The sequence below is a fragment of the Nicotiana sylvestris genome, chromosome 9 (genome assembly GCF_000393655.2).
Source record: "Nicotiana sylvestris chromosome 9, ASM39365v2, whole genome shotgun sequence".
Classification (NCBI taxonomy): domain Eukaryota; kingdom Viridiplantae; phylum Streptophyta; class Magnoliopsida; order Solanales; family Solanaceae; genus Nicotiana; species Nicotiana sylvestris.
The window spans coordinates 17,902,567-17,921,362 of NC_091065.1; the positions used below are offsets into that span (position 1 = coordinate 17,902,567).

General features: G+C 37.0%; 1 protein-coding gene across 2 annotated transcripts; it reads right to left on the minus strand.

Annotated features, from left to right (window-relative positions):
* Positions 1-7,088: 7,088 nt before the first annotated feature.
* LOC104236364 (ETHYLENE INSENSITIVE 3-like 3 protein) lies at positions 7,089-10,814 on the minus strand. Of its 2 annotated transcripts, XM_009790276.2 has the most exons (3): positions 10,598-10,814; positions 8,128-10,103; positions 7,089-8,038 (listed from the first exon to the last, which is right to left on the minus strand). In XM_009790276.2, the coding sequence occupies exons 1-2, from the start codon at positions 10,630-10,632 to the stop codon at positions 8,159-8,161; spliced, it is 1,980 nt and encodes a 659-aa protein (XP_009788578.1). In that variant the 5' UTR covers positions 10,633-10,814; the 3' UTR covers positions 7,089-8,038; positions 8,128-8,158. The 2 variants fall into 2 exon arrangements, with proteins under 2 accessions (XP_009788578.1, XP_009788577.1); XM_009790275.2 differs by lacking the exon at positions 10,598-10,814 and having other exon boundaries at positions 8,128-10,591.
* Positions 10,815-18,796: the final 7,982 nt, after the last annotated feature.

Below are 18,796 nucleotides of genomic sequence, written 5' to 3' on the forward strand. Positions count from 1 at the left end.
CTCGGGCCAAACTTATAACACAGATAGCCCAAAATTACAATATACATTTATATCCCAAAAGTAATTCTAGTGGCTAGCCATCGAATTATACATCTGACCACAATATACTCAATTATCATGAAAGATGGGGTGTGCAAGCCTTGTACAAAGGTATATAAGACGGTTCCATACTTTGGAGTTCTCATGGGTTTTCTTGTCAGGGGTGCTACCCTAGTTCGTTATTTGAATCCTCCCCGATTCAAGGCAACTGTGGTAATGAATATTGGTTTTTCCTATGAAACAAATAGTACTAAATTCAATGTAGTTATTTAATCTAGAGTGTTACTAATAAAGACGAAATTATTTCTACTGATTTTAGGTAGTTGATGATGTGGCTCACACTTTGCGAAACATTTAGCCGAATCTTTCAACGAGCATCACTTATGAATTTATGGGCTCGCAACAACATAAGAGACCAAAAATGGGTCAATTCACATTAGGCTTCTATAATGAAAACGTGTGGGCTACTATAGAGGTATTTTGGACTCGGGACTATAAACCTCCGATGGTTCATGATGCTGATTCAGGGCAATCTGAGTCTGGAAGTGACCAAGATTAAGATCAGATTGTCATTATACAAAATAGACTGCCATTGTACCAAAAAAATACTAAATAGACTGTCTGACTATACAAAATACATTGTCACTATATAAAATATATACAAAATAGACTGTCACTATGCAAAAAATATACTACATAGACTTCATTATACAAAATAGACTATCACTATACAAAATAGATATTTCAGGCTATTCAATATAATATATTTGGGCCAGAGGGCCGTTTCGGGTCAATGGAAAACAAATATGAGCTATTAAAATTTTGAGGGGCTATAAAGGGTCATTTTCTCATTTTTGAGCAAAATTCATTTATAACCACTCGGGCTAAACTTATAACATCCGGTAGTCAAAAATTACAATATACATTTTATAGGCCAAAAGTAATTCTAGTGACTAGCCATCGAATTATATCTGACCCACTATATACTCGGTTATCATGAAATATTAGGTGTGAAAGCCATGTACAAAGGTATATAAGATGGTTCTATACTTCGGATTTCTCATGGGTTTTCTTGTTAGGGATGCTACCCCAGTTCGTTATTTGAATCCTCCCAAATTCAAGGTGATCGTGGTAAGAAATATTGGTTTTTCATATGAAAAAAATAGTACTGAATTCAAAGCAGTTAATTAATCTAGAGTGTTAATAAGAAAGAAGAAATTATTTTTACTGATTTTAGGTAGTCGATGATGTGGCTCACACTTCGCGAAACATTTAGCCGAATCGCTCAACTAGCATCACATATGAATTTATGGGCTTGCAACAACATAAGAGACCAAAAGTGGGTCAATTCAGATTAGGCTTCTGTAACGAAAAAGTGTGGGCTACTGTAGGGGTATTTTGAACTCGGGAGTATAAACCTCCGATGGTTCACGAAGCTGACTCGGAGCAATCTGAGTCGGGAAGTGACCAGGATTGAGATCAGATTGCAATTATGCAAAATAAATTGTCATTATACAAAAAATATACTAAATAGATTGTTATTATACAAAATAGGTTGTCACTATACAAAAATATACTAAATAGACTGGCACTATATGTTTTATATACAATAGACTGTTATTATACAAAATATATACAAAATAAACTGTCAATGTACAAAATATATATTAAATAGACTATCACTATTCAAAAAATATACAAAATTGACTGTCTCTATACAAAACGATATACTAAATAGACTGTCACTATATAAAATATATACAAAATAGATTATTACTATACAAAAATATATACAAAATAGATATTTCGGGCTAATAGATGCAATATGTTTGGGCCAGAGGGCCATTTCGGGTCAATGGGGGAAATATGGACTATTAAAATTTTGAGGGGTTTTAGAGGGTCAACTTTCCATTTTTGAGCAAAATTCATTTATTGTCACTCGGTCCAAACTTATAACACCCGGTAGCCCAAAATTACAATATACATTTTATATCCCAAAAGTAGTTCTAGTGGCTAGCCACCGAATTATACATCTGACCCACAATATACTCGATTATCATGAAAGATTCGGTGTGCAAGCCTTGTACAAAGGTATATATGACGGTTCCATATATTGGAGTTCTCATGAGTTTTCTTATTAGGGGTGCTACCCCATTTCGTATTTGAATCCTCCTCTATTCAAGGCGACCGTGGTAAGAAATATTGGTTTTTCTTATGAAACAAATAGCACTGAATTCAATGTAGTTAATTAATCTAGAGAGTTATTAATAAAGAAGAAATTATTTCTACTGGTTTTAGGTGGTTGATGATGTGGCTCACACTTTGCTAAACATTTAGCTGAATCGTTCAACGAGCTTCACATATGAATTTATGGGCTTGCAGCAGCATAAGAGACCAAAAGTGGGTCAATTCAGATTAGGCTTCTATAATAAAATAGTGTGGGCTACTGTAGAGGTATTTTGGACTCGGGACTATAAACCTTCGATTGTTCATGAAGCGGATTCGGAGCAATCTGAGTCTGAAAGTGACCAAGATTGAGATCAGATTGTTATTATACAAAATAGCTTGTCATTATACAAAACATATACTAAATAGACTGTCACTATACAAAATATACACAAAAATATACTAAATAGACTATCACTATATAATGTATATACAATCAACTGTCACTATACAAAATATACAAAATAGACTGTCACTATACAAAAAATATATTAAATAGACTGTCACTATACAAAATATATACAATATAGACTATCACTATATTAAAAAATATAAAAAATAGACATTTCGGGCTATTAGACGTAATATGTTTTGGCCGAAGGACCGTTTCGGGTCAATGGGAGAAAACATGGGCTATAAAAATATTGAGGGGCTTTAGAAGGTCATTTTCTCATTTTTGAGCAAAATTCATTTATACCCACTCGGGCATAGCCCAAAAGGAATTGCAGTGGTTAGCTACCGAATTATACACCTGACCCACAATATACTCGGTTATCATGAAAGATTGGTTGTGCAAGCTTTTTACAAAGGTATATAAGACGGTTCCATACTTTGGAGTTCCCATGGTTCTTCTCAGAGGTGCTACCCTTGTTCGCTATTTGAATTCTCCCCTATTCAAGGCGACCGTGGTAAGAAATATTGGTTTTTCATATAAAAAAAATAGTACTGAATTCAATGCAGTTAATTAATCTAGTGTGTTATTAATAAAAAAAAAATTTATTTCTACTGATTTTAGGTGATTGATGATGTGGCTCACACTTTGCGAAACATTTAGCCAAATCGTTCAACTAGCATCACATATGAATTTATGGGCTTGCAGCAACATAAGAGACCAAAAGTGGGTCAATTCAAATTAGACTTCTATAATGAAAATGTGTGGGCTACTGTAGAGGTATTTTGGACTCGGGAGTATAAACCTCCGATGGTTCATGAAGCTGATTTGGAGTAATCTGAGTCATGAAGTGACCAGGATTAAGATCAGATTTTCATAATACAAAATAGACTGTCATTATACATAAAATATACAAAATAAATTGTCATTATACAAAATATATACAAAATTGACTGTCACTATACAAAAAATTTTGAGGGGCTATAGAGGGTCATTTTCTCATTTTTACACTTCACGGGAGGCCACCAAAGCCCACAACAAAAAATAATCCTAATCTTTATTTCTTCCAAATTTTAGCAAGTATAATCATTGCAATTAGTGTAATATATTATACGCTAATACACTCACTATATATTGATGATACACTTGTTACATTGAGTATACATTGACGACGGCTACCAAGGGTTACAGATATGCGGGTGAAACTATTTTATTTGATAGCAAATGTGAACTCAAACAAACAGGCATGTACATAGACCTTGTTTGTGCAAATAAATAGCAATACCTGGGAAACAAAGAAATATAACAACTTCAAAACGGAACAGGGTCATAGATCGAGTCCTAACATGACTTCATTCAAGAGTTACATATCCCTATCATTAAGCTTCCAGTAGGGAATACTCATGATTCAGAAACTAAGGAATAGATAAACAAAAACACAAAAACAAATATCATATACATACAAAGTACTTAAATCCTGTAAAAAAAAAAGATCATCAAAATCATTTAATGCTATGTGTGCTAGGATGAAACCGTTAAAACATGCATTCTGCTTGTGATATATCACAAAGCAAGTGAAATTCCCTTTCCGAAGGATGCCAGGAAAAGGAAGCTAATAAGCATATCCCAAACTGCGAGTTGGCTATCATTTGTTCTCTATCTACATCCACACCAGACCATGTCAAAAAAACAGAAAAGAAAAATATGAGTGCAGAATATGGTAATCTGAATGATTAATCTGGAATCTTTGATCAGAGCATGCAAAAGGCCAGCAAACTAGAAACAGGTTCATACATATCCATGGCATCTGCTTGTTAATTCTTTCAGATGCATAACAGGTTTCATGTCTCACTGAAGTTAAATTATCCTCTTCTTTTTTCCAGATTCACAGCAGGTCTAACTTAAGTTAAACCTATTAACTTGCTAGAAACTGACATATCAACAGACCTGTCATGTTAGACATCTAAAACGACAAAGCTTCTTAGATAAGAGGAAAAGTACAGTCTCAGCGCTCCAGTAAAAGGATTCAAATTAAGTGACTCAATTTCACCCTCCCCGATGAAGGAAGATCAGATGTTTTGACTCGGGATATACACTTAACAAAAGAGTTAATGGAAGCAGCCATCTCTAAAGGCCATTTCCTTCTAACTGATCTCTATTTCTCTTGAGTCTGCTGAGCTCTCCCACTTTTCTACCTGTTTCCTTGAGTTGTGTCAGGAGACAGAGTAAATACCCCTAATCTTAAGCACTTCTCTCATAATTCATAAAGCCCCAACTAAGAACCAGAAAATGTCCTCCTACCTTCCATCTTTTTGCTTTTCGTCTAAGTTGCTTGGACTCGGGTGCCCGGTGCTGTGTCCGATACAGGTGCGGATCTAGAGGTCGGATCCTTCATGATCTAAATTTTAAGATTCGGGAGGTATGGATCCAGGTAGGAATTCGGCTACAAATAATTCAAATATCTAAAAATAAAGTTATAAGAATATGTCTAAATTATGAGACATTATGTGAAAAACTTACAATGTGTTTCGAGAAGGAGAAAATATTGATCAAGAGGAGATTCAAGGAGATAAAAGGAAAATGACTAACATAGAAATTTCTACGTACAAGATATTTCATTTTCTTCAATTTCACTTTAGCATTTGTTTTGATTTCTCCGTTGATTTTGGTCAAAGTACCCAAAATCGGTTGACCAGATCCTATACGGATCCCACACACCCACGTGCCGACACGGGTGCAACAACGAAAGTGAAGAGTCCGAACAACTTAGCTCTTCGTTACCCTCAAAAAGTTTCCTGCAAGCTGCAGCGACTTCTAAGCCACTGTATCACAGAGTACATGTCTTTTTTCTCATCGTCACAGAGCACATATTAGTAGGAGTCTTGACCATCTTTTGTACTTTAAAAAAAGGATAATTACATCATACCTGATTAGCCAATCTCAGACTTTACCTGATTAGCCAATCTCAGACTTTTTCTTCCAATATCATAATATATAACCCATATATGACCCAAAAACAATTAGACTATCACACAGAACAATGAGTGAAAAGATTTCCTAGCCACCTAACCTATATGGTTTTTGATGAACTTCCTCTTTTTTCCAAAGATATCCTTCTTTCTTATGCATTTATTTATTTATTTACCCCCTTTTTTTGATGCATCCTGCAAATGGGGTGAAGACCAAAATATAGAACAAGCTAACTAGACATTCAAGTACAGTTTCGCTCAAAGTTATAACACGTTTCTTTTTCAACAAATAAGTGTCCATCATTCCAACATGCACACAACACATTACCTTCCCAATTTCTTATTTCCCTCCTTCATTGTTAACGAACAATACTCCTGCACAAAACTTTTCCGGCCCATCAAACATGAACCGACTTAAAATTCCTGGAATCTCGTATACAAAGAGCAGAAAACAAATAATCTAGCTGATAGCTTACCTTCTAGAAACAAGGGTCTAAGAGATTAAGCCACAAAATCAAAATATTTGGTTAATAAAGCTTAGTGCTGACCAAATAATTAATAGTTGAATCTCATGCGCAAACTAACAGCTTCCTCTTGTTTCGACATCCTTGATCATTCTTTCAAAATCCAGGCCGACAAGGCTTAAAGCAGAACTTAAGGTGCAGAAAGAGCACAAAGAATAAATAAATTGCAAAAAAGAAAAAAGAACGATAGAAGCTCAAAACTCAAAAGATTGAAAATTCCTGTTATCTTTCTCAATGAATGAACGCTTTAGCTAGATTGAGTGCCTTGCTCGCTTTCAATTCAGGTATCAAAGCATTAATGCATGCATCAATCATCACCTATGGGCTATGTCTAGAAGAAGGCAGACTAAACAAAAGCTATATCTCTTAATTTCAGATATTTTCAATCATTTGCCCATATAGTTTTAGTTTGGGCTTATAGTCATCCTTTTTCTTCATTTGCGCGTTTCTTCATTAAAACTCGCACTTTGGGGCTAAAAGCCCCAAAGGACCTCAGCACTCCTTTTGTTTTTTGCCTTTAGTCGAACTCTTTTCGCTTAGAAACGCTTAGAAACACATCATTGTTGCTTCTGCATTGAGTTGTGCTTTTGTTCTCACTCGCGAGAGTAAAGTGTCAACAATTAAATGATTTAAAAAAACAGCAAACTAGTGCATTGCTCAAGTTCTTTTCAAATTCCAAGATGCACTCATTAAAATATCATTACAAAAGCATCATCCACAGTCAAGATTAGGGTTCATAATAAACATAACTTGAGATGCACAAGCTCTTTTCTGAATGTCATAATTAGTCATACTCAACAACAATCCCATACTCTCATTTCTATTTGACAATAAAGAATTAAAGTTCAAGGAAGATCATTTGTATTTTGTTATTCTTCTAAATCATGTCATTCAGGATTATGTGATTTCCCATTCTTTGAACCAAAGCACAACTCAATGTAAAACCAACAATAATACATTTTTAAGATGGAACATAAAAGTTAAGTCATATGTTCAACATTTGATGCTCAATAAGACAATGCTAGGGTGATGTCAAGCTCTTGTAACTAAGATGGTGTCAAGTTGTGATTTTGTGACAGGAATGAAAGCAGAGACTTTAGCTTAAAGTAGACCGTAGAAAGTCAATCTCTTTGGCTGTTTGGCATTACAAGAGAATCTTCACACACTCAAACTTAGATAATGGTTTGTTCAAGGGTTGAAAGTTGGGAGGGGTAGGGGAAGGAGTGCTGATTTATATTTTTTCACTCGGAATTCAGCTAAATTTCCTCTTATGTACAGATTTACCTCCTACTTTGCACAGATCCAATTCAAGTCCGCAAGGATTGGAAAGTTGGTGTCGAGACTCAGACCACTCGTAAAGATTTCCATTGCTTTTTCCCTTCTTCATTTACTCCTGTTATTACCTTACCATTTTCCAGAACAAATGGCACAAACTGCTCCACAATTAATGAAGCCTACTTGGCATGTTAATTAGGCTGTTGATGAATGTGGTGGTATCCATATTATAAAGAAAGAGAACCTCGAAATGAGCACTGGAACATGTACTAATGCTTTTCCTCAAGAATGGAACAAATACGTGTAACCATTTTGATTTGTAGCACTTGAGAAAACATTTCTTAGCACGACGAGTAAGTTTGCTATGAATAAAGAAGATGAGAAGGAACTCTGGCTTTCGGCTCTCCTGCCTTTTTTCAATCAGAAACTATCCCAATTACGCGAAGCACAAGTCTGCAACATGTAAAAGACATGCCAAGAAAAGGAAAAGAAAAAAAGAATTTCTGCTACTGAATTTACATTTTGACAGCCGATACCATAACTTACAGTCCCGGTTCTCATTTTATGAGAGGACTCACTCCAGCTAACTATATGTTGCAGCAGTTTTCAGGTACCTGCATAAAAAAGTGAGGATACAACAATTAGATTACTATTAAATAACAACCAAAGAGGGAGAGAATTAGCTCAGTTTACTGTAACTCACATTCTAAATGTTGTAGTTTTAGCATAGTTGTTTACGAGGCAAAGAATGTCATCACGTCTTCATCAAGGAATAGTTCAAAATCACCAGTATCTAATGTACTCGGGACATCAAGATCAAAGTTAAACGGACTGCTGAGTCTAGCATAATCCGGTGAGCCACCAGCAACTGGAGATGCGAAATGCATCTCAACAGGCCTATCATGATCATGCTGAAATGTGTCTTTTCCATAATGGTGATCTTCTCTGGCAATATCATTTCTACTACCATGAAGCACTGATGACCTAACTCCAGAATCCTTTGTTTTAATCTGAGGTTCATTGAACGCCAAATGAGACTGCTGTTCATCATGAGCTGACACGAATTCAGCTGACGGTGTATAATATTGATATATATGAGGTTGATGCAAGTTAGGATATTGAGATCCATGAGCAAAACCAGGATCCTGTAATTCATGATGTATGACAGAATTTTCAGGTCCATTATGTAACCCATTGTTTGGAGGTACATAATGAAATATGGAACTTCTAGGTTCATTATTCATCCCAGAAAATTGGGTTCTGCTCTGCAACTGAGTATCATGAAGCTGGTGCTGCACAACAGAATCTTGAGTTCCAAGATGAAACCTCGATTCATATGGGACAACCTCAGAGTTTTCCAACACTGGATTAATTGATGGCCCATTGCCGATGAATGCATCCTCTGTAGAGACCGCATTAGTTGATGGAACCACGGAAAGGTTAGAGTCTCTTAATTGTAATTCAGGTTGATCCTTCTCTGGTTGGCTTTCATTTGTGATGTGCCCGGCAAACAGCACATTTGAATTGTTTATATCAGGTAAGGTATTTCTAGCCTCATCATCAGGTTGCTGGTTGTTGAGAGATAGTTGAGTCTGTTGAGGGTTCGACCTAGCACGTTTTCTTTTTCGACGTTGTCCATTTCCTTGCTCCTTACCTTGGTGAGATTGAGGACGAGCATTCGATGGTTCATTTCCCCTCTCATCCCTAGATGAAACAGAGTCATTACCATCATTGACACCATCAACATCATAATCACTTTCACTATCAACAGAAGGTTTCTTCTTTTCACCGCGAATTCTATTAGGTGCCTCGCTTATGCTGGATGACCCGTTGTCACTGCTCGGTTGCTGGATAGTGGACTCCTCTCTACTTAAGACAGCTAACCATATTGAGCTCTCCTTCGCAGTCATCTTATCCTGTAAACACTTTGACTGCCGGACTAGTCTCCTGATCTTTGCGATATCAGGTGACATATGCTTTATAACAGCAGTTAGAACACCAACTTTATACATTTTCTTCAAATCATGTGGCTTCTTGTACGGCGGTTTCTGACCCTTAGGCAGTCCCATTTTTGCCCACCATTCCTCGTTTCCTGTTGGCCACCAGGGCGGTGAGACACCTTTCTCCAGCGGGAACTTCCGCTGAGGTGGATCACAATGTTGCATTAAAGAAGACAAAAGGGACCCCAACGTTGCATCTTGCAAATCCTGCAGAACGCTTTGCGGGTTACCATTTTGATTACCAACGCCCTCTCCTTTCGCACGACATTCTGCTTCATACTTTGCTATTGCAGCAGGACCGTTCTTATCAAACTTCACCTTCTCCTTCCACCAAGCTCTTATGTTATCAGACGCACCGCTCACTGGTTTACCCTTCTCTGGTATGATGCCATAAACAAATCCTCGAGCCTTGCAAACCTCCATGAGTTTCAACATGTACTTCAGAATCCCATCCTGAGCTCTTGACATCTTTTTCCGCCGAGCTTGATCGGTGGTTTGCTTATTCTTCTGCTTGTCTGCAGCTTGCTGTGCAGCAAGTTTTTGCCTTTCCTTAAGCCTCTTGAGCTTGACGCGATCCTTCCACATTCGCCTCTCCAATTCCTCGGGATCAATCTCTTCATCACTCACATCTTTTTCCTCTATATTATCGCACCTTATGTCATCGACTTCAATGTCCGAGCTGTTGCCCAATCCATCAGCATCAATCATACAGTACTCCATTCAAATCAAATGAAAGGAAAAAAATACTACATATACACCCAATAAACAAACAACAATCCTCAAAGTGTTCACAAATTCAAGAATTGACAAAAATCCAATAGTCCAATATCCAAGTTCATTTCTTGAAGTCTCAAAATGGACCCACGTCAGAATTTCCAATAATTCATGAATACAACCAAAAAGATTGTAACTTTAAATTATTACTCACATACCCAACATCTCAACCCCCCCCCCCTCCCCCCAAATAAAACCCAAAAGATGACAAAGCCAAAAGTTCCTAAAAATTACAGTTCTTGTCAAATGATAGAAGAATTGTTCACCTCTATTAAAATTTTACATTAGTTAAACAAATTCAACAAGAAATGAAGAAAATATCCAAAAATAATCTACAAACAGAGAAGAAAAAGAGCAATTAATAAGTTTCTTGGGAGGTGGGAAATTCAGCTGTCTAACCTGACATCAACTCCAATCTCATCCATCACAGCCATGTCTATTTTCAAGAGTTTCTCTTCAACCTAAAGAAAAAATTGCCTATGGAACATAAAGGAAAAAGGATCCCACCAAACGGAAAGAAAATTAAAAGGGGCAAAAAAGGGTTTTAAAAATTAAGAATATATATATATATATATATATATATATATATATATGCAGATGCTATGTATTTCTGAAGTGTACAAAGGAGGAGAGAGAGAGAGAAGGGTCAGAAAAACACCATTATACATAGAAGAAAAAATATTGAAAATCCCCCCCCCCCCTCCCCCAACCCAAACAAAAAAAAAAAACAAATTTGAGGGGCAAAAAGAACAAGAGGCAAAATCGCCTTTTGCGACTCATAGGGAAGGTTAAAGTTTCAGGACGTCATTCCTGAGCTATATTTTGTTGTTTTGTCTCAGAGAGTTTTTACCATTTATCACAATTTTTTAGTCTTAACGAAAATTACAAGGGATTCTATAAGTTATTTTGAAATTATAATAGAAAAATTATAATTTTTATTTAATGATTATGAATAATTTCAGAGATCTCATTTCTAACACTGATCTTTCCTTTTCTTTAGCATAACATGCTTATTTCTCTTATATAATTTTTTTTGTAATTATTCGTTAATCTATTTATCTCAATATAGAATTTTTTACAATCTGATTAATTTGCCGTTAGCATCTACTTTTGCAGCCAATTGTGTTTCATTACCAAATAAAGTGTCTTTCTTCCACGAATAAGAGAAGCTACTTCAAAACAAAGAGCTAGTTATGTATTTATGTTTTTATATATGTGTTACTACTATTTTTTTCGTGAAGGAACTTTTGAGAAATATTTACCAAATAAATTAAACAAAAGAGTATAGTAGAAAACACAAATTGGCTAAATCATAATGTTTACATTAAGAATAACTAGATTAAAGCAATTGTTGCAAAAAATCTATAATAATGGAGGCAAGAAACTACCGGGGAGGACAACGTTATGCAAAAAATTACAGAAATATAATACTTTTGGGGGTCTTTAACTCTTAAACTGGCTTGTTCCATGGACAGAACTTCAAGGTCAAAAATTAAAAATATTACTCATGAGCAATATTTGTAAAACTTGAAATTATGTTCATGAGTCAATCGGCCAGAAACAAAAATTAAAGATTATCCAGTATTTCACCTTGTATCACGTGGGATAACAATTTGGAGGTCACTGTTGAATGACAATAGTGGTGGAGGTCAAAATATTTTCTTGAAAAAAAATAGTATTATTTAATGTAACATAATAAAGAAATAACATATGCAGTATGAAATTGTTTGCTAAAAAATATTAGCATATTTTGAGTACCTAAAGGTTTTCAATTTTTCTTGTTTTAATGTTTTCAAGAGTTCAGTTATGAAAAGAGCGCATTGGTCAAAACATATGAGTTTATTTACCCAAAATAAAATAAGAAAAGTTCTACAAAATTTAATACAAAGTTCTACCAAAAAACCATATAAAAAGTGGATTAGTAACTTTTTCTTAAAAGAAACATTTAGGCCTCCTACTTTTCCTCAACACTAATTAGCAATGACCAGTTTTGGTTAAAATTTGTATCTTGTCATGCATACATTGTAATTCGTATAACTCTTTATTATCTAATAAAAGAAAATTAGTAAACGCTTTCTGTATAAGAGTTAATAAAAATGAAACAACTTAATGGTCCTTCTACTACAACTGTAACTGCATTCAGTGCATTGTTATCAAGTTATATTTTCTTAATCACTTTTACTCGTGTTCAAATAATAATATAAAACCTAATTAGTCAACTCCATTGTTCTTTTAAATTCACTTTCCACTTTTTTTTAATGATGATTTTTTATTATCTTTTTCCACCTACCGAAACTTTTTCTTCCACTTCCTGTGTACTATTGCTCCACTTGTTGCCGCCATTAATTCCTTCCTTTGTTCTTTATGTTTACTGTTAGTAGGGTGGGCGCCACTTTGAGATACCGGATTTATCTTAATCAAGTACTTCCTATTGAGAGCATATATTAATATATAAAAATTAATAAAATTGTAATAAATAATATATATAAACTCATAATTTTAAAAATATAATGAACTCAAGGCTGAAAACATTAGATATTAAACGTCAACCAACCTCTAGTCGTCATGATCTTCCAACCATAAAGCTCATAAATGGAAATATTTATCCTACCATATTTGACTTTTCAATATCAAGATTAACTGGTTCTTAATCCCGCCTTTAAACTCTCAGTTATTAATCCCTCATATACTTTGGGAGTGTTGTTGTTCAATAATTACCTAAATATGCACTCTCTCCCGAGTAATACATACTAAATAGACACAACTAATTGAGGATCCTATCAATTAACTACAACAAGAACGTAGTTGAATAAATAGAGATTAAACCAGGCAAACTATATTAACATAAAACGAAGTTCATCCTTCAACAGGTTCCATCAAAACCCTAGACTAAGGAATTAGCTACTCATAATCTTGTTCATCGTAACAATAGCAAATTTCATCATAAATGGTAAAATACAAAAGGAAGAACTCGACGTTGAATTATCCTCCTTACCTCTTGCCTCTCTTTGCCTTCAACTAAGCTGTAAAAACCTTGATAATATCCCTTTGGGCGAGCTGGACCTCTTATAGGTTAAGTCGAATTACCCCCGAACTTTCAAGTTTACCCCTGAATTATATGTTCCTAACTGGACTAATGCGGTCGCGCTAGTGGGTGCCCTAATGACTGTGCATATTGCATAGTATTCTGCCTCGAATTCCTGGGCTAGCACGGTCGCGCTAGTGGGCGCGCTAAGCTGGGTCATCATTTCAGCTCTTCTTTTCTCTCTTCTTTCAACGTACTCAGCTCCGAGGGGCTTCCCTTGCTTTAATTCAGCTCCAACCACTGTCCTAAGTTCTCATAAGCGCAACTCGCTACTGCAAAATATGAAACTCACAATTATAGCCAATTTATCGTCATTTAAGTATCCTAGAATAGTGAAACATAGTCAAGCTGGGGCATAAACAGTTGCCAAATTACATGAATCTAGCGTATTATCAACACCCCACACTTAAATCATTGCTATTCCTCGAGCAATCCACCACACTCTATAAAGGTTCCTTCACTAAGATTTCCCCTAACGTATCACACCAAGAACAAATCACCAAAGTTATGTCTAGTAGTGTACAATATTTGCCTCAAAATTCGACTCTCACATGCCGTGCAATATTCATACTTACTCAAATTACTCTATACAGAGGTCAAGGCTTACCTTTCCTTCGTGAATCACATGCCCTCACATCACACAAGAGATTAGTTCCACAAATAATAAATAAGAACAATTAGGAACTTAGCTAGACAAAATTCGCTCACTCTCAAAAAGAACATTCACATGCCACACAGATGCACCATAGGCTTGCCCGTAGTGTACTACTCTACTTATCGAACCTATTCAGTCTAAGATCAAGTATGTCTTTATTTGGTTGTAATATAGGCTAAGGGATGGGTAGGATATATCTGGATATAGTGACTAACCTTCCTAAGCACTTTTAATACAATTACATTAACATTCAAAATCATATTTACGTTAAACCAAACATTCCACCACACTTCTATTTATAACATCTCACTCCATTAGGTGCAATTGTATTAAGTCACCACTTATCAAATACTACATTTGCTCATTCTCTTTTTTTTTCCTTTTTATTTTTAAGTGATGCTTATTCTTTTACTTTTTCAAATACTGCACTGTTTCTCTATTTCATCGGTTCCACTTAAAAACCAAACCACCACCCCACACTTTAGCTTTTGCATATTTCATAGCCATTCAAGTGCTCATGGGAGGTAAAAGGGTTCAAACAGATGGGTCGTTCAAACAATTGAGTAAGGTTTGTAATGTGGTTGCCAAAGAAACATGCTTATAGGCTCAATGGGGTTAACTACGATGTATTGCATTTAGGTGGGTCTACTTTATATATCTGGCTTAACAAAGAAATGCCTATATCACTGTTAAGACTGAATAAAGCTACTATTTTGCTTTGCAAACACACGGGACAAGTTCTAGGCATCAAATGTAGAATATAGAATACAGTACAACTCACACACACATGGCACATGACTCACTCTAGATTGGATTATCAAGACACTCTCGCTTGAGTATTCAACTCAGTTACAAACACACAATTTAAGGCACTCTAGCAAGAATCAACCACTGAGACTAAGTATTACACTCTAGTGTCTATTGTGTTCAGGTGTATCAACGCCAAGGGTTTCTCTTTCTATTTCAGCTCATAGCCCATCAATACTAACTAAAAACTAGAAACAAAATAAACAAAAACTAACTACACCCACCCTTGGAAAAGAATCGTGGCCAAAAGAAAAACCAAGGGAGAGTTACTACACTACCTAAAAAAAAATCTTTTTGGTATTTTCTTTAGACTTACTTCCCTCAAGAAAACTGTCTAGAAGATCCGTCATCAGGAAGAGTCCAATATATTTCTATTTTTATTTCACGTCGATTTAGACCCTCAAGAACCCCGTCGAAAGAGATCCGTCGTCGGGACAAGTCAACTTACCTACTTTGAACTTACCTGATTTGACTACTACTCAAAACCACTAAAAACAATCAAGAAAACAAAGAAAACATTAAATAGTCAAGTTGTTACATATACACACATACATTGAAGTATCCCCCACCCCGCACTTAAAAGGAAGACATGTCCTCATGGCATACAAAATAAAAAACAGTGAGGTAAAGGAACTTTCCTGAATGATCACTCTTGCTCGGAGACCGTGTCTGGGTTCAGATTGCAAGCATGCCCCAGAGCTCTCAGCCAACCCAATATTTTCTTCTCCGATTTCACCTGCTGGACAGCCACCGCATCAACCCATGCACCTAAGTCAGCGATCAAAGTATGCAATCCAGCCACCTCCTACTCCAAAGCTGTCAACCGGGTAACCCGAGCAGCCCCAGATGGTACTGCAGTCCCAGATGGTGCTGCAGCTGCTGCAATATGCTCATGGGCCGGTGAATCGGCCCTCACATCCTCCTACTCTGCCTCCTCATCCTCAGAGTCATCAGATTCACCACTATCATCACCACCCGCTACCACCGGCTCCTTCCTAGTAGTGACTTTATCTGCTCGGAACTTGTGGTCTTTTGGCACTCTCCCATCCACATCCAGATTTTCCGGCACCTGAGCTGCCCGGCAAAATTGAGTAACTAAGGAAGGTAAAAAGAGCCCATACCTTTTCACCGGGTAACGGGTGAACATCTCCTCATGAATCACCTTAGCCACGTCAAAGTTGTGGCCAGTCATAAAGCACCAAATCAGAGCCGCCCGAGGACCATTCACCTCCGTGGTGTTGGAAGACGGGATGAGGCAGTTGTTGATAACATACAACCAGCACTTCCCTTCAAAGGTTAGCGTCGCGGAGTGAAACTTCTGACCATATTTCATCCATGTAATTTCCTTGCCGGGTGCACAGATTGTTGGAAAGAACATCTCCCACTGCATGTGTGATCTGCCATACATTTCATAGCCATCTTCATACGAATCCACGGGAGCGGGCATCTGGTATATCCTCCATATAGCCTCAACAGAGGCATCCACCGCCTATTTGGGTTGGGAATTTGGAGAAGAGGGAGTTTGAAGAAGATGGAATTTGAAGAAGAAGGGAGTTAGGGTTGGGGGTTTTTTAGCGTGGGGGAGTTTGGGAGTGAAGAAGAGGGGAGTAATTAGATGGAGGGGGGAATAGTTAGGGTAAATAACATTTAACCATTATACAAAATAAAAAAAAAATAGAAAAACTAAAACAAAATATTAAGTTAACAGGAGAAACTAGCGCGGTCGTAGCGCCGTACGAGAGCGGCCGCGCTAGTCAAAATAGTGTACTTGGCCATATGCATGGCCACTAGCGCAGTCGCACTTCTAGAACGGTCATAGCACGGTAGCGCTAGTGATGGAGAAGCTAAGGCAGAATGTTTGCCCATATCCGCGTCCGATGGACTTATCACTTGTCCAAGCTCACCTGCATTGGTTAGTAGTTCCCAAAATCAGAATTAACAACTACTAACTATCATTGGGTTGCTTCCCAACCAGCGCCTTAGTTAATGTCGTGGCACAACAGTTACAACAAATCAATGGGTTGCCTCCCATGCAGCGCCTGATTTAACGTCGCGGCACGACACAGATAAGCACATTTAAGGCTCGCTCGACTTCTGAGGTTCAGTAAGATAGATCTCTAACACTTCCTTTGGTTCATTCATGCCCACATATAGTTTCAGTCTCTACCCATTGACTCTAAATGTATGAGAGTCTTTCTCTTAGGCAATCTCGACGGCACCTGAAGGGAATACTTCGACCACTCGAAATGATCCAGACTATCGTGATTTGAGTTTATCCGGAAATAGCCTTAGTCTTGAGTTATAAAGCAATATCATGTCTATGGGATCGAAATTTTGCTCAACAATGTTCTTGTCATGCAACCTCTTCATTCTCTCCTTATACAGCCTCGTGCTCTCAAAAGCAAGATATCAAAACTCGTCGAGCTCATTCAATTATGTGACTCTAGTTGTTCCTGCGGCCTCAATGTCCACATTCAGCTGTTTCATTGCCCACCAAGCTCTATGTTCTAGTTCCACTAGCAAGTGACAGGCCTTCCCGAACACCAACTTGTATGGTGACATACCAATTGGTATTTTGAATGCATTTTTGTAGTCCCAGAGTGCATCATCTAGCTTTTTCTCCCAATCAGTTCTTGTGGCATTCACAGTCTTGGTCAGTACACTCTTTATCTCTCTATTAAACACTTCGACCGTCTATTGGTCTGAGGATAATATGGTGTTACCACTTTGTGGCGCACATCGTACTTCGCTACCAATTTTCTAAAGGCTCGATTGCAGAATTGAGTGCTTCCGTCATTGATAATCGCTCTCGGGGTCCCAAAACGGGTGAATATATTCTTCTTCAAAAATCCCACCACCACTATTGCATCATTGGTGGGAAGTGCTGCAGCTTCTACCCATTTGGACACGTAATCTACAGCAACAAGTATGTACTTATTGCCAAAGGAGCTGAAGAAGGGGCCCATGAAGTCTATCCCCCAAACATCGAACACTTCAACCTCTTGAATTAGGTTCATGGGCATCTCATGGAGATGGGAAATGTTCCTGGTTCGCTGACATTCATTACAGCCCTTCACCTATTGATGTGCATCTTTAAACACTGTTGGCCAGTAGAACCCGATTTCTAGCACTTCGCGGCCATCCTGACTCCTCCAAAATGCCTGACATACGCTGATGCGTGACATGCCTGCAAAACAGAAGATTTTTCTATCTCGGGGATGTCACACCTCCTTTTTCCGCCCCGCGAGGGGTGAAGGAGTTTTTTCCAATTAAAGGACAATCGAAACGGGATTTGTTTATTTATTTCAGAGTTGCCACTTGGGAGATTTAGGGTGTCCCAAGTCACCAATTTAATCCCAAATCGAGGAAACGAATGACTCTGTATTACAGTCCGCGAACCAGAAATCCGGATAAGGAATTCTGTTAACCCGGGAGAAGGTATTAGGCATTCCTAAGTTCCGTGGTTCTAGCACGGTCGTTCAACTGTCATATTCGGCTTAAATATCTAATTTTTATACAAATATGAACTTATGTGCAAGTTTTAACTTTTTACCGCTTTTATTATTATATTTTTAAAAAGAATGTGAACATCGTTTAAAAACATGTCTTTGGATTGCGTCACATGAAATGCACCCGCTATCCGAAACACAGTTTTATTCAATGTTTTGGGATTTGGATTTGGGTCGCATGAAATGCGCACCCGAGTTTAAGAAGGTAAGATTAATTAAATCGCGCCTAAAGTGATTAACGTATTTATTATTTGGCGACAGCCGTGAAGTTCACTAAGCGGCCGATCCCGAGTTCTAAGTAATTAACACATACATTATATGAGGGCCCCGCAATCTATACATTTTAATAAGCGGGCTCATCTCATTTATTTTAAATGGACAAATCTTAAAGCGACTACATTTTTCAATTAAAATTAGTCTCTAAAATAAAGAAAGAAAATCCTAATTAATTACTAGTTTTTTTATTATTTTAAGAAAACATGGCATGCTAATTGCTAGATTAATACAAATATTGATGAGAAAGGAATTTTACTCAAAATTTC